At 42.1% G+C, this 25,934-nt stretch overlaps 1 protein-coding gene across 1 annotated transcript in view; it reads left to right on the forward strand.

The window, feature by feature from the left end:
• The window catches only part of ipmkb (inositol polyphosphate multikinase b), a 30,495-nt gene extending 10,413 nt beyond the window's left edge, over positions 1–20,082 (forward strand). The window contains exons 5-6 of the mRNA XM_079658580.1: positions 14,426–14,507; positions 15,418–20,082. Coding sequence (XP_079514706.1) covers positions 14,426–14,507; positions 15,418–16,196 — 861 coding nt within the window. The 3' untranslated portion in view covers positions 16,197–20,082. The remainder of the gene's footprint in view (positions 1–14,425; positions 14,508–15,417) is intronic.
• Positions 20,083–25,934: the final 5,852 nt, after the last annotated feature.

The following is a 25,934-nucleotide window of genomic DNA, read 5'->3' on the forward strand; positions in this document are numbered from 1 at the left end:
AGTTACGTGACATTTGTTGACATAATACATTGAATTCAAGTTAACAGTTCAGTTTTCTCAGCGTATGAAGTATGCCCAGATCAATTGGCGCTGCAGTTTCTATAAAGGCAACTTAGAAGAGCCAAGAAATGCTGAGCTTAAAGAGCCTGTGACACAAGTTTCCCCCATCATCTAAACCCATCAATTTGAGTAAATGTTGTCCCCTTGAAAACCGTTACTGAACTGATTTTGGATATTTGTACTTTGATAACCATTAATCTGCCCTTCAATGTTGACAATTTTCTAGATCTTCTCGGGGATTCTTCAAGTCCCGCCAAATTATATGTGACGTCATTGCGGGCACAGCGCTCCAGCTGCACCGTTCAGGATCCCAGCATCTGCATGTAAACGCACGATGCAAGCTCAGACAGCGATGACAGTTTAATTTTGAACGTGTCTGAGAGCTCATATGAGGCTGAAGGATCGGTTTATGTTGTATCTGTTAGAAGTTTAGGAATTAGGTGCGTCAATATGGGCGATCATACGGTCATGTAGCCAGTGGTGGATTGGGACTAAAAATCAGCCCGGGACTCTCGACCGGCCCACTTCGGTACCACTAGTAAATTGTCAACGGGGGGAGTGGGGGATGTGCTAGTGACTTATCCGACCGGCCCACTTCGGTACCGGCCCATCGGGATTCGTCCCGATGGTCAGTCCGCTACTGCACCAAGCCCAGCCCACGTAAACTGTCAACGGGGGGAGCCTCGCTGCGGGGAAACGGTGGACCTAGTGTCCCGATCGGAAGTGGGAATAATAATAATAATCCGTGCATTTTATTCATTAATTTCCCCAACATTGTGGTAAAAAAAAACACACGTTTAATCCATGTTGGTGTACTACTACAACCAGTGGTGTAGTGAGGATGTTTTTACTGGGTGGACGGGAGACACTATGGACGCGCTCGTGAACTGTCAACGGGGGGGGGGGCTTGGGGACCTCTGTGTCGCCTGTCAGCGCAATTTACATGATGCCGTTTAGACAATATAATAATAAAGGGCGGTGCCGGCTGTCAGCGAACCGATCCGGCCTTTCTGCGCGACTATCACTCAAATGCGGGACATAGTCTCAATGTGTGGGACGCGGGACAAATAATAAAAATGCTGTGTGTGCAGTCCCGCACAGTGTGGGACACCTGGTCACCCTACACACACAGTTCTGCCCCTCACACACACACGCTTCAAATCAAGTTGCATAAATGCTTGAGCTACGTTTTTATTATAATTACTGTGAAATCTGCCTATTATGTTTTCGTCATTATTACAACAAACACACAACTGCAACTGATTACACTGGCAATGATTTTAGATGTATTAGACTATTAAAAAAAGAAATCATGCTTCAAATAAGTGGGGGTACGGCGTACCCCCGCGTCCAACGCCCACTACACCACTGACTGCAACTACAAAAAGCTAAGGTTTGTTTTTTCATCAGGAAATGGAGACCGGCTCAAACAAAAGATTTTTAAATCATCATCCTCACGATCATTTAATGTATCATATGTTCGCCGAATTGACATGAAAGCACTAATAAATGTAGTTTCATCCACTTGAGTTTACAACTACAAAAATAATCGATTTGTTTTTATATCACATCCTACGGGAGGAAATTCAGCAGCTCTCACTACCGATTTGTAATCCTAATTTAATCATCATCTTCACCACGAGCATTTATGTTTATGTTCGCCGAATTGACATGAAAGCACTGACAAATATGAATATACTGTAGTCAACTTCATTAAAACGTTATTAACGTGCCTAAACTCAGTAATTCACCATTTCTACGCATGACAACACACTTTGTCCGTGTTTGGCTCTCTCGCCGCACAGTGAAGCGTTCCCGCATTGACGTCACTTCCGGCTTCCCCCAAAACCTCAAAATGAGTCGAAGGAATTTTCCCGCGACGTTCGAAATTATTGATATTTATCGGAATGGTATCGCTTTTTCTTTTTTAAACTGACGGTTCGAGATTACTAGTAGCCCACTATTTCATTGCACAACAGTTGTTGGGTTCGTGTCACAGGCTCTTTAAAGGGCCAAGCAGGAGTCGAGTCTCTAAGAAACATTTCAAAGTATATGCTGAGTCCTGGTTTGCTGTCATTATGTCCCTGCTAGGTTCTCCGTCCTCTCCTCACACGCACACAAACACACATGTAAATATCTGTTGTTGATCTGAGCTGTTTGTTGACTCAGGGTGATGAGCAGCATCATTTATTTTTCCATATGAGTGAAAAAGATATATATCAGGAGAGAAACAGAAATTCTTATCTGTTTGGAAGGAAGAGAGTCATAGTGAAACCATTATCGCTCTGATCAGTTTCCATTGCAACGTTCATCAGTATCATCATCAGTAAATATCCTGCTTTGGGTTTGTTCTGCCTGCAGCGGGAAACAAACAAAAAACACCCAACTGTTTCTGTGTAGAGTAAGAATGTCTGTGAAGTTATTGGTATGTTTACAGTGATTTCAAACACTGGACATGGTTTGAAATCCGACTGATACCACACAGTTTTATACTGCATTTTCAATCCTGAAGACAGAATGATACTTTTGAATACTTTTATCCGCTGAGTATAAACACACTTTATGACGTTTCATTAAATATAGCAACACCATCGTTTCATAGGCAACATTTGTGTTATATGTTAGTCATTTAATTCATTTTGTCATTGGACAACATTCAAAAGTTATTCAGCACTTAGAGCAGGTGATAAACTGTGTTTCGAGGAAATAAGTGATATATTTCGACCTGCCCTTCTTTGTGTAGTATGTGAGAAACGGCCCATTGATTGGTGCTCTGTGCTCAGAGGCTTGGCAGTGTTTGTGTAAGCTAACCTTAGAGTAAGTGACCGTGACTGGTGAGACAGCAGCTTTGTGACTGTATGTCCGCACCCTACGGATCATAAACGTCCACTGAATGACGTCTGCTCATACGATCTCTATAGAGACCAGTGGAGATAAAGACCTGAACCTCTTCTTAGATCTGTGCTCACTTCCACTAAGTTCTGTAGCTGGAACTGTAACAGTCTTGTTCCTACAAATTAAAAGTGAAACCCATCAAATCCAGCAAAACACAATTGTGTAATTCATTAAACACATGAGTTGTTACAGCTTTAAATGCTCTGATATGCTCTGGGGCTGCACGGTGTAGAAAACGACTTGCGATCATTTTGACTGATATTACAATTAAGATATAATTAGTAAAAATAAGAGGGAATGATCATTTTTAAAACATTACTATCAATGTAAGATATAATAACACTTGGAATGATTTTTTTTCTGATATCTTCGCCTTTACCAAAATGTTTGTGTTGGGTAGAATTCTTAACAGTGTGATTTTGATATTGCACTACTCCATATTACCATTTAGAGTGACATGTTGTCTATACACAGTAGTTGATGTTGGCTGATTTCAACACGTCTTAAAGAGGTTTATCAGAGCGGTGTAACTGGTGGTGCATTGCAGCATCACTTATTCTCTGTTGGATGAAGACTCGTCTTAACCTTTAGGACTTTATATTTATTTTCATTTAATAGGCTGACAAATCTGCTGAGACACTTCTGCATGAAGAGGTCAAAACTCCAGAAACACTTGCAGTATAAAGAAGAACACTTTTAGTATTAAGAAGAAAAATGTTTAGTATGAGGAACAATTACAATCTTCTTGTACATTTTGTAATTTATTCTCAGAAAATCTCAGTTTTTCCCTTCAGAACATATCAAAGTGTTTTTCTTGTAACTATATAACTTTAATCTGAGAGTTTTCAATAGTACCCAGCGAGGCTGTCTCCATCACTTTGTATTGTTATTAACATGCATTCATAGCATTCTAATCTGATGGTTTAAAAAAAAAGGAAAATAAGTGATATTGACGTACCTCAGGACAGGGAGGGTACTGGCACTGGGAACATTCCCTTACTAATCTCTGCATTGTGTTTGTTTACATAGAGGAGACTAATTGGTGCTAATGATCTTCCTGGTGGAAACATGATAAAGTGGGAGGAGAGAGATTGAAACAGGTGATTACGAGTCCTTCTTCCTGCTCTGAATAACTGAAGCTGCTCTGACAGCAGAGACTCCTGTAGTGTGGCTGTAGTGTCACACAGGGGCGTCAGCTGACCCAATACTATACAGGGGCACAACAGGGGCACAGAAAAAAAAAATGTTTTGCAGTTATTTCTTTGAAAAAAGCATGGGCACAGATAATTAATGCAAGCACGCGAGCAAACATTTTTTTGCACTTATTTATTATAATAAAGTGTCATAAATAAATAGTACAATCAGATTGTTATTTTCTGCATCATTAAATATCTAGCCTACCTGAACCAAACTGAATTGAATTGGCCTACTTGTGAACTTAACTGTATACAGTATCTCTAAATCACTAACTGATGAAGGCAAAAGAGGCACAATGAATCTTCATGAAATATCTGTCAGCAAACATGGACTTGAAAACTGAAAACTGAAAGAGAACCCCCCATCCTATGATGGTGTGATGGTGACTATCCTATGAGGTGTGTACATGGTCAGAGAGATGGGAGAGGTCTATGTTCATTTTTTTAAAAGTAAACTGTAACGTCTCGGTTTCAGTTTTGCAAAGCTATCAATCAATTGACAGTGGCTTAACTTGGAGAGTGCTCCTCTCTCAACAGACATGATGGCAAGATGGTGGAGTCTGTCTTGCCCCATTGTGCTTCTTAACCACGTGTGGAGGCGTCTCAGCACGCTGAATGTACGTTCACAAGTGCAGCTGGACACTGGAATGGTCAGAGATATCTGAATGACCTGTGTCAATGTTGGGAACATGACATGATCCAGCAAACTGAAAAGACATTGCATGTCAGTGATTGGAAGGCTTTCCTGCTTTCTGGCCAGATAGTTTTTAGCCACCAGCACTTCCTCTTGCTTTAGATCCACATTATAATGATCTGCCAGACCTCTGAGGTCCTCCTCACAGAGAAAGTTGCTAGATCCTGGATTACAGGCCTGAACACCTTTTAGAACTGTGCTGTTGAGAGATGAAAAACGCTGCTCCATCTCAGCAACCATCCTGTCAAGGCAAGGTAGATACACTGCGGTTCTCAACTTCTCGGCATTCCCTAGGTCACTCGCTGCCCCACAACTAGACTCGACTACATACTCCTCCATGCGTCTCTGCTTCTGCCTTTGTCTTGGTACAGCACATGACTCAGGGATTTGGTGTGTTTCGCACAAGGCCTTTGCGCGGTCATAAACCTCAGCTACTTTGTCATCAGTGCGCATTTCTTGTAGAGTGGCGCACACAGCGCATTTGAACTCCTCAGCTTTTGCCAGGTCCACAGTTTCACTTTGTAGGTATTTGTGTAGACTTTCTGTCACAGATAAAAAAGTCTTGAACATCATCAATAGATAAACTGTGGAGAACCTTGCAAGGTTGGCATGCAGACCCACAGCCGTAGGGTTGCTGATATTGGACAGGCACGTGAGAACTGCTGGGAAATTCTCTATCATAGCGTTGATAGACCTCAGCTGGCAAGACCATCGGGTCTTGGACAGCTGTACAAGCTCAGAAGCTTGTAAGCCAAGCTGTTTCTGAGTCTCCTTAAACTTGTCATGGTTCACAAGGGAGCCAGAAAAGAATGTATAGACATTCTGCAGGAGGTCAAATAACTTCCTGGCCTCTGGTATGGCCAGACATGTGGAACAGAGCACTAAATTCAATTGATGTGCATAGCAGTGCACATAAATGGCCATGGGATGGTTCTCTCGGAACTTTGCTTGGACCCCTCCAACAGCCCCACTCATGACTGAGGCGCCATCATAAGCCTGTGCAACCACCTTCACATGGTCCATGCCATTCAACCTTAGCTGTTGTTCAATGGCAGTTGTAATGGACTCCGCGTCAAAACCCTTCAAATCTACCATAGCTAGTAAATGTTCTTGCACACTCCCCCCATCAACATATCGGACACACACAGCTAGCTGCTCAGTGCTGCCATCTCTTGCTTCGTCAGCCATCACTGAAAACATTCCAGCCTCCTTAATGTCTTTACTGATAGCTTTTGTTATCTCCTGGGCACAGCACTGAATTACTTCATTTTGTGATGAAGGTGACAAGTATGTAGTGTGTGATGGTGCTGAATATGTCTGAAGGAAAGGGTCGAACTCTTTCAAGAGGTTCATGCATTCCAGAAAGTTCCCCTGGTTGTCGCTGGACATGCCCTCATCATGGCCACGGAATGGGATATTTTGTTTTCCCAAAAACTTGGTAACAGCTACAACCCGGCTGAGGTACTCCCGTCTCTCTTTTATTTCATGCTCACTGGCAGAATCCAAATGGTCGACAACACTGCCATGAGCCTCACTGGCTTTATAACTACACCAAGACTGCATGCTTGCCTTATGTGCTGGTGATTTCTCATGCTCTCTATAGACATCCAGAGCTTTTTTCCAATTTTGAAAGCCAGTGTTTACAAAGGTGTCATTCTTCAAATGTTTCCCAAATATTCTACAGGGAAAACAAAACGCTGCATCTTTAGCCTTGGAATATTCCAGCCATGTAAAGCTTTCAAACCAGTTGGCGTTAAATGATCGATTCTTTGCACCAAAGTTGTGCTGGGGATATTTTGACAACTTAACTTGGTTTGGGCCAGACTCCTTTCCCCCAAGATCACTTGTATGTCCCTCAAGATTGTGGACACTGCTTTTTTCTCTTGCCCCCAGTCTAATGTTCTCTGCCACTGTGGCAACTGTTTTCTCAGTCTCATCTCTGGGGTGTGATCTCTCCGGCCTGTCTGTCTCTTGTTGTCCTTCCTTCTCTCTCTGCCTTTCCCCTGCCTCAACCAGCTCAATCTCTTCTGCCCTCTGACTCTCCTGTCTGGTGCAACGTACAAAAAAATAATATGCTCAATAGTTACCTCAGATAACCATTAAAAGTTCAAATAACATTCATCACATCTATAAGTAGGGACATTTACAGTAGCTAACTACATTGTCAGCTGAGTCTCACTCTCACCTGTCAGTGTCATCTCTCAGTGTCATCCCTTCCTGTGTCCCTTCAATCTCCTCCTCTCCTCCTCTGCACTCTGCTGCACTGAGTCTTGAAACAACATGAACATATTACAGTCTAATGTCTGCATTTTCATTATCTACATTTTTACATATGCAGATGTAAGGTTACTTGTGTATAACCTGTTTGCAGTTATTCCTAATTAATATTAAATTAATAGCCATATCACCTCTGCTCGTGCTCATCAACATCCCTCTCTCCTTCACCTCCTCCGACACTCTGCTGCTCCTCTTTGTCTGGACAGATATGTAACTGTTAGGCTAGTGACCAGTGGTGAACTCAACTTGTGGGTTGTTACCTAAAAGTGGTTTGGGTTGCCTTGTTACCTAGCTTACCTCTCTCATTTCTCCTTGCTGCTTTATCCCTGCTCCGAGCAAATAACTTTCTGATGTCCATTTACAAGATACTAAATACTAAAATACAGAATACTATCAAATCAATCAAATCGTGAAGTGATAAATAATGGGAAACCAACGCCGGAGCTAAAAGGTATGTTTCAAAAGACGGTTAGGATAACTCCATCGACTACTCACGTTCAAAGCCACATTTCTTTGAAAATGTTTCACCTCAATAATAGATTTCGTGATTTAAGATACTTGGGTTTATATATTTCTAAATCTGACACTGAAACTATCAGTGCCTCACCAGCCACGAACCTCAGCGCATGTCACTGCTATTCACATCTCCATCCATTTAGCCTAGTCTATTATGTTTTATAAATTATTAAAAAGTGCTATTTATACAAATCACATAACATTTAACAGTGTAGCCTATACGATTAGCTTCCAGGCAAACTCATAAAAAATATATAGCCTACTCCTGTGTGACCTTCACTTCTAAAACTAAGATTATGTTCATCGTAAAATTACGTTGCTTACCAGATTGACCGCAAGCTTTATTTCATGGTATCCTGAACTACCAAGGCAAAACACGCATCAACACTACGGGTTATCAGAAGGGACAAAAAACATTCGAATAAACAAATGAAAGCAGCGTGTGCTGAATAGGACTAGTCTTATGCTGTGCAAGAGAGGTTTACAGTAGCAAAATTGAGCTCGCATTGACGGCCACAATGCTTGTAAAAGACGCTCCGTGCAAAGGGGTTATAAAGTTACCAGACACACGGGCAGGCAAGTGCATAGAGTTACTAGTCCGATAGGAAAGTTACTAGACCCGGGCGTGCGGGCGTGTCGCCATTTCGAACCCTGAATAAATTCATAAATTAATTAAAAAATCAGTGACCCAGGCATACCGGGGCACCTCAGATCTACAGGGGGGCACGTGCCCCCGTGAAAAGGGTCTCGCGACGCCGATGGTGTCACAGGCAGGCTGTCGGCAGGCAAATGATCTTTGTCATTTGCTAATTCTCTTATTTCAACATAGTTTGAGGATGTCATTGTTAATCCTGGATTACGTTTTATTAAATAATAGTTAGACTTATTTATATATTATTATTTGTTCCTTTTCCCTCAACAACATAACAGCTTGATAGTCCATTCAGTGCATAATACAGAACTGTGTGTTTTGTCCATTTGTTTCTATATCCCCCACCCAAAAAACAAAAACATGTCGTTAAAATTGAATAAAAAACTAAAAATAACATTTTAGAGTTGAAATAATACATTGAAATAAATATATGTACAAATACATATATGTACAGACACAATAATTATTAACAAACAGTATGTACAAGTACATTTTCAAACATAGATAATTTGCTCTTATGTTGTTGTTTTTTAAATTCATTGAGCACAGGCTTAAAGGTCCCATGTCATGCTTTTCCGGTTATTACCCGTCCCCTTGTGTGTTATGAAGGTTTTTCTGCATGTAAACGGTGTGCAGAGTCAAAACCCTTACAGTACACCCTGTAGCGAGTAAGGGTGCGTTCACACCTGTCTTGTATAGTCCGGTTGAATCGAACCCTGGTGCGTTTAGCCGCTTGGTGCGGTTCATTTCGGTCGGTGTGAACACAGTCCGAGACCTCTTAAGTGAACTAAACAACCGGACTCTGGTCCGCTAAAATAGGTGGTCTCCGAGCGCTTGCTTGCGAACTCTGGAGCGGTTAATTGCTGGTGTGAACGCAGTCCGCACCAAAACAAAGGAAGCGCAGTATTTACGTGTCACAAGAACGCGGATATCTTCAAAAATCTTTAGCGAAAGAGTCTTTCAAGACATCCGCGGTTGTTTAGTTAAAGAGTAAAGCAGAATTAATTGTTGAACAGTGTCGTGTAAAGTAAAAATTCTCCGTCAGCTACATAAACGTAAGAACACCTCTCATCGGTGAAACGCCCCTCCTTACTGCAGAACGTCTCTCATGAACAAGAACATGCCGATCTAGATCCCTCCCCTTCACGTTGGGCTCCTGATCAGCCTGTCGGTGTTATTTTCCCCATAATGACCGCGCCGCTGCACATTATCCCGCTTATTACATGGCCACATTCTCAACAAACTAACGACATGACTCCCAATATTAATTGAAATGCTTTTGTGGATTTAGAAAATGATTATTTTATGTATTGATTTAAATTGGCACGCATCCGCTAAGAAAAATAGTCCGTTGTTACTGTTTGCACTAACGTAGCAACGGCAGGAAGTGATTCGATAGCGTTTTTGAGGAGCTTTTTGATTACAGATTTGAAAACATCGTTGCTTGCTTTAAAAGTAGCACAATTCATTATGTCAAACCTTGGAAAGTATCTAGATATCCCTGCCCTAATGCCAAAGTAACTGGCAACTGAATATGTGTCGCCGTCTGATGTCTGTGTCTGGACCGTTGCGTAAAAAGGAGGATTTCTGCCCGTTACTTCTCCGCTGTTTTTTAACGGACGTTGTCTGATTATATAATCATATGCGCGGGCCGCTAGTGTCTGTTGATCTCCAGATTAACAGCTGCATGAGAATAACCTGCCGAAAGTGCCGATGCTCCATGGCGGAGGCTCCGCTAGAAATTGCCGGGATTTGCGTTTTTCCCCCCTTAATGTCTGACCAATGGTTGAACAGCATTTCCGAGCACATGACTTGTGTTTAAAGTTTATAGTCCGTTTGAGTTTTGCCCGTGTGAACCTGGTGTGAACGCAAACCGAACCTTCTGAAAAATGAAACAATGTAACAAACTGTGGTCTGGTACGCAACAGAGAGCGGACTATTAGGTGTGAATGCACCCTAAAACTCTAACACAGAAATAACCTCCCCAAAACGCCTCGTTGGTGAAACGTCATCATCCATTTGATTCTTCGGGGTACTATAGGTCGATTATTTTAGTGTAAAAACCTATATTTGATTATATATAATTATAGGAATAATGTTTATTGACTTTCATCCATCCATCCATCTTCTCCCGCTTATCCGTGGTCGGGTCGCGGAGGTAGCAGTTCCAGCAGAGAGCCCCAAACTTTCTTTTCCCTGGCCACATCAACCAGCTCCGACTGGGGGATCCCAAAGCGCTCCCAGGCCAGCGAATAGACATAATCCCTCTGCCTGGTCCTAGGTCTACCCCTTGGTCTCTCCCCAGCTGGATGTGCCTGGAACACCTCCCTAGGTAGGCGCCCAGGTGGCATCCTAACTAGGTGCCCAAACCACCTCAACTGGCTCCTTTCAACGCGAAGGAGGAGCGGTTCAACTCAGAGTCCCTCCCGGATGACCGAACTTCTCACCTTATCCCTAAGGGAGACACCAGCCACCCTGCAGAGAAAACCTATCTTGGCCGCTTGTACCCGCGATCTCGTTCTTTCGGTCATGACCCATCCTTCATGACCATAGGTGAGGGTAGGAAAGATAATGGCGCGGTAGACAGAGAGCTTTGCCTTCTGGCTCAGCTCCCTTTTCGTCACAACGGTGCGGTAAAGCGACTGCAGTACCGCTCCCGCTGCTCCGATTGTCCGACCCATCTCACGCTCCATTGTTCCCTCACTCGAGAAAACAAGACCCCGAGATACTTGAACTCCTTCACTTGGGGTAAGGACTCATTCCCTACTTGGAGTGGACAGTCCATCGGTTTCCTGCTGAGAACCATGGCCTCAGATTTGGAGGTGCTGATCCTCATCCCAGCCGCTTCACACTCGGTTGCGAACCGATCCAGTGAGTGCTGAAGGTCGCAGACCGATGAAGCCATTAGAAACACATCATCTGCAAAAAGCAGTGGTGCAATCCTTAGTCCACCGAACTGCAGACCCCCTCCCCCACGACTACGCCTCGAAATCCGATCCATGTATATTACAAACAGGGTTGGTGACAAAGCGCAGCCCTGGCGGAGGCCAACCCTCACCTGAAATGGGTCCGACTTACTGCCGAGGAGCCGGACACAGCTCTCGCTTTGGGAGTACAGAGATTGGATGGCCCTGAGTAGAGACCCCCTCACCCCATACTCCCGCAGCACCTCCCACAGTGACTCCCTGGGAACCCGGTCATACGCCTTCTCCAAGTCTACAAAACACATGTAGACTGGATAAGCGTACTCCCAGGCCCCCTCCAGGATCCTTGCGAGAGTAAAAAGCTGATCCGTCGTTCCACGACCAGGACGGAATCCGCATTGTTCCTCCTCAATCTGAGGTTCGACAATCGGCCTGACCCTCCTTTCGAGTACCTTAGAGTAAACTTTCCCGGGGAGGCTGAGTCGTGTGATGCCTCTGTAATTGGCACACACCCTCTGATCCCCCTTTTTAAAAAGGGGAACCACCACCCCGGTCTGCCACTCCTTCTGTACTGTTTCCGACTTCCACGCAACGTTGATGAGACGTGTCAACCATGACAGTCCCTCAACACACAGAGCCTTCAGCATTTCTGGGCTGATCTCATCCACCCCCGGGGCTTTGCCACTGTGAAGTTGTTTGACGACCTCAGTGACCTCCCCCCGGGAGATTGGTGTCGATCCCCCGTCATACTCCAGCTCTGCCTCTAACATAGAGGACGGAGTTGTCGGGTTCAGGAGTTCCTCAAAGTGCTCCTTCCAACGCCCTAACACTCCATCAGTTGAGGTCAACAATGTCCCATCCTTACTGTACACAGCTTGGATGGTTCCCTGCTTCCCCCTCCTGAGGTGTCGGACAGTTTTCCAGAACAACTTTGGTGCCGCCCGAAAGTCCTTATTGGCTTTCGATCATGAAAATGAATTTGTGATATTTAGCTGATAGTTCAGATGATCTCCATGCTCCATGCTCCATGCTCCATGATTTAAAGTCCTCATTCTTTGGATTTGAACGTCAGAAAGCGAGCCAGAGTTCTGATCCAGCTGACTCTCACTACGCTGCACCCTAGCCGCTTTGTGTTTAAGGACTCATTTTTCTGTTAAAGCGTCAGAGAACCAAAAAATTCCAGACACAAACTTGACCGCTCGGGTCCCGGAGTCAGCGTGTGTTCCAGCGTGTGTTCCAGCGTGTGTTCCAGCGTGTGTTCCAGCGTGTGTTCCAGCGTGTGTTCCAGCGTGTGTTCCAGCGTGCGTTCCAGCGTGCGTTCCAGCGTGCGAAAAAAACTCACCCTGCTGGAGACGTTCTGCTCAGAGCCGCTTCGCTCTGCAGTCAGAGCCGCTTCCCTCTGCAGTCAGAGCGGCTCAGGTTCTGCTCTGAGATTTGAGGCAGCTGAGGAACACCAGAGGGAGGCAGAGTCTGATCACTGAGAGAGAACCTGGTCAGCATGTTCATGATGCTATGGGTGCGTTTCACTTCTTATTTTTCATTTCCTCGCTCGTCGGTCCTCTGTCTCACCGGAAGTTGATTTGTCTGCGCCATCTTGAGTAGCATCCCAATGGCCTTATTTGTGCCGGAGGATTGAGGAGCGAGGAGCGATAATGGAGGAGCGATAATGGAAGATCCACCAGACCATCCTTCGATGAAATCCTCAGGCACTCGCTCCGCCCCCTTACTGTGTATCGCTCACTGATTGGACGTTGCAGTGCATGCACTGATCTGATGCTTCTTGACATGAGAGCAGTTTCCCAGCGGAGTGAAGAAAATACATGAACCTCACGGGAGTCACTCCTCAGTTTACACCGTGTTTTGTTTCAATTAATGTATCATTTAGTTACAAATATGTGATATATCTGAACAACAAAGTGGACAAAAAATGTTTTATTCATTTATTGGAAACATTTTCATGATCGCTTTTTTCGTTTATTCATTTTAAGAATGGCGTTTATCTTTTTTGAGTTCTTATTATTTTTATTTTATTTATTTGGGTCTACAACAGATGATACAAATGTTTGTGTCATTAAATGTGTACTAACAGAGGCGGGGGTGCGTGTGGAAATAACAGGGACAGAGCTGGCTGCTGTCAGATGATCAGCTGTGCAGCGTCATCACAAACGGACGTCGCTTCACGTGACGTTCCGGAGGAAAGGACGTCCCATTGCTCTTAAAACTCATTTCCCTGCTTCTCGTGGTTTCCTTGCGTCTCTCCATGCTTCCCTGGTGGGAGGGACTAAACGCAGGGAAACGACGCAAGTGAGGGACGCAAGGAATCCATTTAACCGAAATGAAACGCACCCTATGTGAATCATCGGAGTACTTTATTTATCCCGCGGGATTGACTTTCTTGACATTTGCTGAATTTGAGAAATAAATACAATTAAATAAAATATGTATACAAACATAACAATTTGTAGTAAAACATCTAATAAAGGATCAAATAACAAATAAAATATTGATATAAACTTTAAATGTTAAAGTAAAGTGCGTAATACAAATATTTAAATAAAGTAAAAATATGTATATGGACATAAAATGTCCAATAAACGATTAAATAAAATGAAATGTATAAATACAAATATTTATATAACCATAACAAGTTAATGTAACATATCCAATAAAAGATCAGATAAAGTAGAATAAAAACATTCATATAAATATAGGAAGTTAAACAAATATTATTTTAATAAAAACATAAAAAAGAAAATATGTTTATATAAACATAAGAGTAATAATGTCCAAACATTGAAAGAATGAAAATATCTATATAAACATCAGAAGGTACAGTATTATAATGTACTGTCAACAGTGGTTTATTAACATTGTTAAGGTATCACCTCTGAGTTTTACAGTGAGGTTAGTTGTGAGTTTTTGAGACACAATAACAGGATCAGACGTCCGGCAGCAGCAGAATGTCTTTTATTTGTTATGGTTTGTTTCCTTCAGTATGAACTGCTCTTGTTTATTATGTGATGATTTATGAGGGTTGATCTGAGCCAGACAAGCTGTGTGACTATCTGTCAAACAACTAAAGGAATATTAGTTCAGTTGTGAGCAAGGTATGACACATGTATGTACGCACAAAGAGACAACAGCACATTGTGTGTTTTAAGTACCAACGCAGTGCACACACTACTAACACAATTCATCTCTTCTGTTTCAGGTGTATAAGATGTGCAGTGACACCTTCGACACCTACGACCAGCACTATGGGAGGGGGCTGCTGAAAGACTCCATTAAAGATGGTACGTGTGTGTATGGTTCACGTACAGAGGCATGGGGGGGCAAGGGACAACAATCTATTAAATTATGTCCAAGTCTGATCTAATTTGTGTTTCCTGTGTTTATGAATGAAGGGCACATAAAAAAAAGGTTTTGCTAGGATGATCTTTGTTAGCTAAGTTCCCTATTTTTTGCCATTTGTGAAAACAGGTGAGAAAATGTATTTACAGAAAGAGTGTGTTGTTGTAATACTCATTGTGTCCACCAGAGGCTGATGTGCACATAGCATTGAATGTTTTAGCACTAACTAGCACTAAAAACATTCATGTTCCCTTCCATGTGAGTTTACATTTCTCCCTGCACTCTACACAGACAGGACGTATTGTTTGTTCTGCAAAGCAGCCTTTATGGAAAACATATGTATTGAAACTACAAACACACTCGATGACAATGATCCTGGGAAAAGGAAATAGCTTCTGTGAAGGACCAGGGTACGCAAAGACTAGGAGAGCAAATAGGGATTTTATTTAACCAAAATACATAACACTTTTTATTATATAAACAGATATATAAATGAATAAACACAGAGCTTCCAAAAAATGGGTGAACTGCCGAGTGCTCTTCCTCCCAAGTGCCACTGCCTTCCTCCACACTGCAGGAATGTATAGCAGTGCTGGACAGTCCGCTGTTGAGTAAAGGGGAGAGAAGACTCTGAAGATGGGTGGATTAGCTTGAGTGGCTTCTTTAAACACCCTTCAAGTTTTAGGGGAATGCTTCCGTAACTATATATAACTAATATAAGACATTTAAACTTAATGCGACTGACTATGGAGTTTATTAGGAGTCTTTTGGAATAATCCTCAATTTAAAACAGCAATTCAGTCTCCATATCTAACTGTCTCCTCTCCTCTCGTCTCCTCTCCTCTCTTCCAGGTCTGGCTAAATTCTTCCATAACGGTGTGAGTCTGAGGAAGGATGCGGTGTCGGCGAGTATCCGCAGAGTGCAGCGAATCCTCTGCTGGTTTGAGTCTCAGCAGCAGCTGGCCTTCTACGCCAGCTCCCTGCTGTTCGTCTACGAGGGCCTCCCCTCCTCTTCGTCCCCTCTTTCCTCCCTGCTCGGCACGCCATCCATGAGCCCGACTGCAGGGCACACCGCCACGCTGTCATCGGCAGGTCACAGCGATCAGCGTGGGGAGGGGGACGCCAGACCGGAAGGGGCGAGGCAGGAAGAGGAAGTGGCCGAGTTCAACAACAACAACAACATTCAGGCACCCTGGGACTACAGCCTGGAAACCATTTACACCAATCACAGAAAAGGACGCCACCAACACTGTGCCAAGGGTTGCCTAGGCAACAGTGGAGACGGGGATGGCGCGGAGACGAAGGCGAGCTTGGACTCTGCACCTTGTGAGGAAGATAACTCTGCGTGGAAAAGAACAGGTGAGTCGCTACCAGCGCCCAATGCAAACGGAAACAAATCACAACTGGAAGGGAAGGGCGAGGACGGAGAGGGGGGGAGGAGGAGAGAGGAGGAGGAACTAAAAGGACGAGGAGGCGGGGCAACAGAGGGGGCGGGCGGAGACACGGAGGTGGAGGTCAGGATGATCGACTTCGCCCACGTGTTCCCAAGCGAATGCCACGACCGCGGCTACAGCTACGGCCTCAGACACCTGCTGATGGTGCTGGAGCAGATCCTCTGCGACACCGCGTAGAGGTCTCACTCCTCCCCAGATCTCTTTACCTCCTGTGAACCTCATCCCTCCTGACTTCTCAATTAAAAACAGAGATGGAGAATCAAAGACGTGAATATAAAAAACATCATCGTCATCATCTCACCGTCGGGGATGGTTCGTCAATTGTGTGTGTGTGTGTCTGTATGTCTCTGTGTGTCTGTGTTTGTGTGTAAGCGAGGTGGAGACAGTAGAAGCTGACCGTTGTGTGTTCCCTGTGATCAGCAGCACTACATGCACTAATCAATCCATGAAGGCATTGCGACCCGGAACTTAAACGCAACGTCTCCAGATGCAAGATTTACAGATGCTCACACAACTCAATGTGACTTTAGTCTATTTGAAATGCAGCAATAGGGCATTTTTATATCATGGCCAAATATATATATATATATATATATATATATATGTATATATTTATATATAATATCAAAACATATATATATATATATATATGTATATATTTATATATAATATCAAAACATATATATATAATATATCATTAGAATTTGTCAGATTTTTCTACACCGCTTATACTGTTATAGCTGTTCCGTTTAAATATCTCTGGTTGTATCAGCCTATTGCAGTGCTGCAAATCAATACGCAGCAGTGTAATGGCAATATCCATTTTACATGATTTTTCCATTTATTTATTTAAAGTAGTTAGATTTACTGTTATGCAATTCACTAGAAAAGTCTGAAGCAAATATTGCCAATTGTGTGTATTTGGTTACAGAGAGGTGTACTGTTGGATATGCAGTCAAACTACAAAACTACCCAACTTTTAGACCACTTTCTTATCCTCATCTTGGATTTGGTTCATATAGGTTAAATAATTCAACGAAAAGAAGTGTTTCCGTTGGTACCCATTGAACCCAACAACAGAAAAGGCACATTAATGGCCTCTTGAAGTGTGGGCAGCGCGTAAAACAGGAAGTCTGGAGGCGTTGAGGTTTAAGTCGGGTCGTCATTTTGTGTTTTTGTTTAAACACTGTCTACAGGTATCTAACTCAGGTAAATGTACTGTAAGAAATAAATACTTAATATTACTACTATGACCGTGTCCGCAGGATGATCCTCATGCTGTGTGCTCGTTCAGCTTGATGTGTTGTGTACTCCATGTTTCTCTGATCTCAAGTCATGTTCCTGCCTCTCATGACCTTCCACGTCTTATTAGCTTTTACCATGGCTGTTTTAATCGTTGTACATGTTCAGCTGCCAAACCCCCCCCCCCCCCCAACCTCTTCTGAGACCCTGAGCTCTGTGCTGTGTTTATTGCAGTTACTTGGTGCCCCCCCTCTCTTTCTATTGTTGTACTCATTTGTTTAAAGAAAAGCTATATCAGAAGATAACACTGCTCATTGGTTGGTCTTTAGTTCCGTTGCTCTGGCGTTACCCATGAGCTTTTCTATGATTGAGTTGTTATAATGTGAGTTATTACTGGGCAACAATAGGAACTACTTCCCTCCCAAGTTCTGGATAGTTTTTCTGTGTTTAAGGGCAAAAGAGAGATGTTATACTGGAAAAGACATGATGCTGTGCTTGGTTGTCATGACGATACATACTAGTGTGATAAAACTTCCCTGAGGATTTTAAGATTGTAGATATTTGAAACGTGCTGCTTTATGCGAGCCGCCTGACAGACTCAGCAGAGGGACAGAATGCTAAAGAGAGAAGACAGCCAACGAATGCTTTCATGTCATGTTCATTTTATTTGACTTTGATTTGGTTCTGGCCTGGTGCAGATGGGCAGTCATTTTAATGTACTGGTTGTGAGAAGTCAGCACGTCCTTTTTACACTAATATCAGTTGAACTGATTTATGTTGCTTTTTTATTTTGTTGGGTTGAATAATATAGTTTTTTAGGCGAATGCACCCTCTGAATCTGCAGATATTCTGTATGCATATCACAGTTCTTACTACTATCCTGCCAGGTATGTTAAAGATTAGCAAACGTTCCATTTCCACCGATGATATTCATTGAGCTGTGAATTGATGGAAGCCCAAAGCTGCCTCAGTTGCTACCAATATTTTCTATATTTTCTTGAGAATATGTTTTCATTCAATTGTGAGTTCCATTTCTCATAGCTTAGTTTGATTACAAACATTTTATCTCCAGTTTCTGGAGCTTTCAGCCACATCTCATCGTCTTCATCAGCAGATTGTGTTTCCTCAATTAAAGGACACTGTAGGCTTTGGAAAATAAATAGTAAGTGGAACAAATTATTATAAGCAGCTGTTTCCATTTTCTATATATAAACCTTAACCTTTATTTTTTTTATCCTGAGATTGACATGATTTGTTTACAATCTGAATTACTTCATGATGAAACACACTCAAAATGAGAATATAAGGCAGAGGGATTGGATTTGAGTCCAAACATGTTTGGAAATATCCACCACTAAATTACAAAGGAGTGGTGCAGGAATGAGTCCTTAAAACCCAGAAATGAGTCAGCATTTTACCGCTTCTGGATCCCTCGTCTCGGAGAGTTGTTGTAACATGTTTGTGATTAGATGCCTGAAATAAGGTCTGTGGTTAACGCCACCGGAAGAGACTTTTTGCGTTTTGTTTTATGACATCAAATATGTCAGTAAATACCCCACTGGTAAATATTCAAAGCTTCTACATCTCATTAAAAACTGGCTAAATGAGACAACTAAACGTCATCACGCTGACCGTTAGCCGCTAGCTAAAGCTGCTAGCTAAGGAGGTTAGCTTTTTACTGTTGGAAATTGTATTTGAAAATCCTGAAAGTAGAGATAATATGTGGAGATGATGCTCCGGAACCCAGAGTTTATTTCTTGTAATTACCGATATTCCTCTTGAACAATCCCATTAGTCTTGTGGAGGAAGCCGATTGCGATGCTAACTGTGCGCCGCTCATCACTGCACCACTCTCTTTAAGATCTGAAAGTGAGATGTTGAATACATGTAGATCCTCACATTAGAGCTGCAGTTACACCTCTAGAGTCCAGCCCTACTTTAACAGGACAGACTTGTAACGGTTTGATTTCCTTAAGACAGCCATCCTGGTGTTTTTAGGATCATTTGCTATATATTGTTTTCTCTTCGTGAGCAGTTGCTGTGCCCTGTCTGTTCTCCACACTAACATGGAGCTGGATTTAAACTTGACACCCCCCCCCCCCCCTTCCCTCAGCCTCTCTTTGATTTTAACCCATCACTTGTCTCTTCAGTTTATGTAGCTTGTTATATGTGAATAGAATGAAAATGCTGATATTTTGTAAATGAACTCGAATCATGATTTTATTCTATACCAAAAGAGACTGCAAACTATTAGAATATCATATTTTCTCTAAGGTTTTTTTTCCTTTTATAATAAATTGATGTTTGAAGTAATCAAATCTTTTAAAGGATGTTTACAGGAGATAGAGATTTCTTTTAATCACTGCCTTTTTCTCTGTTGATGTCTCCTCTTTGTGTTGAATATGATTTATTTGTATCATTCCGGCAGCTTTGTGAATCTCCTCTGTGTTTAGGCTGTGTCGTCATGGCTACATAACAAATAACATATCATGCATTTGTATACTGGGCATTGTTAATGGAATGAGTTGAATGATAAACTGAATTATAGTGATGATGCAATGTTTGATTTTCTGCAGGAGAATCCCAAATCAGCTAACATTGATCTCAGTGTAGGTGGGCACATTAACTAAGGACCAAAGCAGGTTTATTATACTTATCATTAATTACCAAGACCTTTTAAATTTAGACTGATTTAAAAACGTTTGAATCTCTTAATCATCAGAAAGAAAAGCAAAGTCTGCCTGGAGTGTGCCACTAAAGGCTTTTACAGTGTATGTCAAATGATATCAAATGATTAAACACATTTTACAAAACAGTAAAACACATTTGCATTTGAATCATTTTTGCTTTATTCTGTATTTAAATGTGATAATCGTTAGAATGAAAATGTAATTGTTTATTTTTTACATTTAATGCCTATCATATTCACTCTCTATTGGCAGTTTTTATTTAATGTTTCGACTATTGAAACTCACTGAGCAGCACGGGGAGCTCTGATTGGCTGGTTGTTCTGAATCTGACCAATCAGAGCTCCTGCTTCTGCCTCATTCCTTGTACAGTGATACAAATGCAAAAATGACAGCAAGAAGAAAGTATAATGTGGAATATGGTAAGCCGACAAGGTGAACAAAAACGATTATAATTGAAATATGGAATAAAGAAATATAATTTTTGGCAATTTTTTATTTGTGTTTTAATCTATTTTATTGAGTCAATTTATCATTAAAATACAAATCAATGTATTGTATTTTTGAATCATATATGATTGATTTGGTCATAATAAAACCATGTAAAGGTCATTCATTATTTCAGTGGCACGGTCCAGGCTGCCTTCAGGTTACTAGGGGACAGTCATTTGATAAAGTACATGCTATTTGTTCAAACATGCATAAATATGAATATGGTCATACAGACATTTAGTGACATCTGCCTGAGACATGTCCCATGCTATCCTGTAACATTTGAAGCCAAACAAACCAAACATCTTGCATAATGTGGATGTTTGGAATGTATATCGGAGTTACACTGCTCACCTTCTCCGCGTCAAATTGTTGCACATTAACCATACTGGAAAGTGATAGTGATTAGACCGACTTCATGCTCTATGCTTTACTGTGTTTACATCTCAACTGCCACAACTTTTCTTTTTTTTAACTCCAGGTTGTTAGTGACTTTATTCCTGTTATTTGTATTTGTCTATCATGCACCGCAGACTGATGGAATAGTTTGTGACTTTTCGCTCTCCTGTGAACAAAATGCCGAACCAGTCGCTCTCCATTAAAGAATCGTGAAGCTGGTTTGACGTGTTTTAGATAATTGGCCACAAATACTGTACGTTACTTCCAGCAGATTTCAAAGCACATGCTCTCTGTAAAATCCATACAACTATATTTCATCCACTCTTTTCTGTTGGCACGATTCCTGTAACTTAATACATTTTCACTTAAATCATGAAGTAAACACTTTCTTCAGATCTTAGAGTGAGTTCACTCCAACGGATTCAAGTAGTATAATACATGTATTGATGATCGTGCATGGGCATTGCAAGCTTACTAGTGTTTACTTTCTGCCTTTTATTGGCTTCAAAATGGCAAAGAAGGTCCTTTTTATCATTTTGAAATGTAAATAGTGGGTGCTGTGATCAGACTTAACAGCAGCTGGTAAGAAGAGTGAAAATCAGTCTTCAGAACTGGTGCTTTGAAAAATGGACAGCAGTACTGGACAAATCAGTGGAAATGAAAAAACAGCCATGCTTCCTTAATGGGGTCCAGCGTGAAAAGAGTGAAGGCAGAGTAATGGAAGACGAGTGTCTGTAGTGGGTAATGCTGCATTTATGTCATTTAGGAAGGAACCATATCTTTCTCTACATTTATCAGAGGGTTTGAATTCATCATTTCAAAGCTGAGGTGAACTGCATTTTTTAAATACATATTTTCCCATTAGACATAAATGCAGCATTATCCGAGTGCACACAATCTCTGTTTCTGATTGGCTGAGCTGCCTCCAACTCTTTTCTTCTGGGTGACGACTTTTGATCCACTTAAGTGTCTTCATGAGGCCTGATGGAGCGTTCAGGTGTAAATGCAGTCAGTAGGTCATTGGGGTGTCGGAGCTGATCAGTGTGAATGATTTGTCATGGTGTCGTTGGACTGCCAGCATTCAAACATAGAACCTGTAATTGGAAGTTAAAGGGACTGACCCTGTAATGGACATGTATCTCTTTAACTCCTTTATTGTGGATATTGGAGTGTTTGAATTTTGATATACTGGGTTTAAAATGTCTTACAAATGAGCCTGAGCAGGAAATCTCATCAGTGTACATAAAGAGAGGAACTCCTGTTGAAGTCCCTCCACAACTACGAACCTGATACTCGTTATTTTTTCAACAATAAAAATATTAATCAAACTGATGATGTCTTGTTTCTGGAGTCCCCTTTGTATTAGTGTTTAAAAAACAAAATGTGATTCATCATGTATCTGCTTTCTCACAGCGCTTTTTTAATTGCTTTATATTTTCAAAAGCAATCTATTACTCACTCTGGGATTACTTTTGGTTAAGCACTTTCAAAATCTAGTTTAATAGATGCCTATACTCCAGCTTAAATCATCCCATAGGCCCTCAAATTCATCTGGTTTCCCTTTCGTGTTTGGAATACACTTAAGTAGTTATATTCATGCCGCATTCGTCTCATTAGTATGCATAAAAAAGTGACAGGTCACACCTCCCCCAATTATGCAAATGAGCTAAGTCCCGCCTCCCATTTGGTCGAGGTGTGATATCCCGAGTTGGTGTGAGATCCGTCGACAGGAGGGGGTGATGTGTATTCACAGGTGTGAAAAAGCCCCCACGGTAGCGCCTTATGGCATAAAAAAAAAGAAAAGAAAAAAAAATGCTGTTTCCATCAAATTAGTATGCATAAAAAGTGACAGATGGACTCGCCCCGTGTGTGTGTGTGTGTGTGTGTGTGTGTGTGTGTGTGTGTGTGTGTGTGTGTGTGTGTGTGTGTGTGTGTGTGTGTGTGTGTGTGTGTGTGTGTGTGTGTGTGTGTGTGTGTGTGTGGACCTTCACTGCTGTCCCCCCATGGAGCTACAGGTGCCTGTTAGGCTCTTAAGCGCCCGGGGTCCTGCAGTCGGCCTGAGGCTGTAAAAGTACAGAAAAGCAGACAGGGGGGTTGCGAGTTGACTATGTATTAGAGAACCTGAGGAGACACATTTTACCGCCCATGCCTGACTGTTTATCTGTGCATTTTTAACTGTACACAATACAACACAAAAATGTCCAGTGCTGCTAAGAAATAACTTCAGAAAGCTCTGACTCCAGTGGAACACTGTTAGAATCAAAAGTAACTCTCACTGTATTCAGACAGAGTATGCAGATTCGGGCTGATCAGAACAAAGAGAGCACCTTTTGCCTTCCTAGTCAAAAGTGTTGATTAAGTTAGTCTGCACACACTCCCTTACTGTCACCCTTACCTCTTCCTATGCAGGGTCGGCGTCATGGGTGGGCATTCGCGGGCCATGCCCCCCCAAATGAGTCACTGTGCCCCCCTTGCCAGGCCAGGCAAGCCCTGCCACTTTGCCGTTTTTTTTATTTATTTTTGTATCATATTATAGGTGAAAACGTTTCCACTAAATCTTTTTTGTGTGAAATAAATCAGAAATAAAGAATATAAATAAAAAACACAGCCTGAGGTGTGCTCACTGGTGATTGATGTGTTTCTTGACCAATGACCGCGGCCTTTGATTTGTTGTTATTAATTCAAAAAATGCGCGCATAATTAGCAAGTCAGTGAGACGAAGCTAATGCTCGGACTGTCGGACAGTAATAAAGTAATGGATATACGTAAATGGCTGCAAGGTGCAGCTGCTACACGGCCTCCTCCAACTCCTCCACCTCCTAAAAACGAAGGGAATAATGCACCCATCTCCAGCATCGCCGGCGGCACCACCTCTGAAGAGCTGGAGCCAGTGGTGTAGTCCAGGGTATACGCAGGTACAGGGGCGCAGCTGCCCTGTGTCAGGGGGGTATGCAGCAACAATTTTGGCGCCCCCCCCCCAAAAAAATTGTTTTTATATATATATTATATATATATATATATATAGTAATAATAAATAAATAAGTCTGCTGGACATGGCCTTTAAATAATAAGGGTTTATTTTAAAGCATATCAGCCACTGTAGGTCTACCATCATTAAATAATAAACAAATTTACACATTTACAATCATTATAATCAATGCAACATAAAACATTAAAACATTAAAATGCAAAAGTAAGCTTACAAAGATCCATTAGAACACACTCTGTTAACAACAACCACAGATGTAAATCACTTTATAGCTAACTCTGGTACCTGAACTGTCTTGTACACGGCCCCTGACAAATAAGCTAATAAATACAATTTTTTTAAAAATGATGTAGCTTATGTAACAATGTTGCTACCAGAGATTGTAGTAGAGCACTCTTTAGTTGCTACTAGATCGTAACATGGCGTGCCTTTGCACTTGGCCATTTATCTAGTATTGCATCGAATGAAACAGTTCGTGCCACACTGTTTTCAATTGAAATGACTGCTAATTGGGTTAAGCGATCATTGCTCATGTTGGAACGAAGGTATGTTTTAATCAGCTTTAGCTTGCTGAATGATCTCTCGGCAGAGGCAACTGTCATAGGCATTGTCAGGAAAACTCTCAGGGCTACTGTCAGATTTGGGAAAACCAAATCAAGGTTCTCCTGTAGGAGGACATTTAGTTTATCCAGAGCCTTTTCATGCCCCCTAAGTAGACGGCTTGCTGGGTAAATTTCCTGAATGATATCCCTTGAAACATCATCGGTAGCCAGTGCATATCTTGTCACTGATTCCTCCAACTCAGCTTTTGTCATGTGTTCCATTTTGTAAATGAACTTAAACTTTTCGGACACAAGCTGAAGATTGCAAAATCTGTCAGACAACTCCTGAATTACAGTGTCAACAATAACATTAAAAACCATGCACCTAAAATGGGTCTCAGGTTCCTGTTCAAAATGGCCAGTGCTTGAATCATCTCCATGAAATCTCTTTTGCTTTCTGCAACGTCTTTCCTTAAAGTCAGGGGAAGCATCCATCTCAATGGCTAGTCTGCGTGCAATGTCAAGGGATTTCTGAAACCCCTCCTCTCTATACTTACAGAAGAATTCTTTCAGAGAATCGATCATCCTTATGGCAGTGTCCATCGAAATGTTCACTGCTTGCATTGCCTTGCTAACAAACGTGATCTCTGACAATAGATCATACCAAATCAAGAGGCACATCAGAAACTCCATGGTAACAATCTCGCCAGAGAGCGACTTTGCCTCTGAGACTGTTTTGCCGTCTTTTTCCACTTCCTCAAGCTTTTCCAAAGCGTCAAGAATCCCCCCTAACTGGAAACGCACAGCTTTGACAGAGTCTATTTTCGCCTCCCACCTGGTTTCACTGAGAGGCTTTAGAGTAATGTCCACAAACTCTTTGAGGATATCCCACCTCTTCACCGAAGCTGAAAAAATGGTGTACAGTCTCTGGATAGTGCCAAAAAAGGTAAGACACACTCTGTTTGATGATGCAGCATCACATAGGAGAAGGTTGAGACTGTGGCTACAGCAGGGGATAAATAGTGCCTCTGGACACTTCTGCTGCACCAAGGCTTGAACACCTTTGTGTATACCTCTCATATTTGAGCCATTGTCATAACTCTGTCCCCTACAATTCTTCAACTCCAACCCCAGGCTATCCAGCACCCCAGTCAGTGTTTCTGTGAGACCTTTACCAGTGGTGTCCTTCACAACTATGAAGCCAACAAAAGACTCATTGATGGTGGCTTTCTTTTTGTCGTCCGTATGAACATACCGGATTATGACTGAGGCCTGCTCCTGCTTTGAAATGTCAGGAGTGCAATCCAACTCCACAGCAAAGTACTTGGAGGCTTTGACCTGGGCACAAATTTTACCAAGTACACAGTCTGCAACTGAATCTAAAAATTCATTCTGAGTGCACCAGGAAAGATATCCTGTGGTTTTTTTAGCCGCTACCTTTCTAAGATGCTCTGCTAGTGTGACATCATATCGTGCTATGACCTCAAGGACACCCAGAAAATTTCCATTTTTAGGATCTCCTAATGTAGCATTCTTCCCCCTCAGTGGCAAGTTCCTTTCTGCG

The sequence above is a fragment of the Notothenia rossii genome, assembly GCF_949606895.1.
Source record: "Notothenia rossii genome assembly, chromosome: 11".
NCBI classification, from domain to species: Eukaryota; Metazoa; Chordata; class Actinopteri; order Perciformes; family Nototheniidae; genus Notothenia; species Notothenia rossii.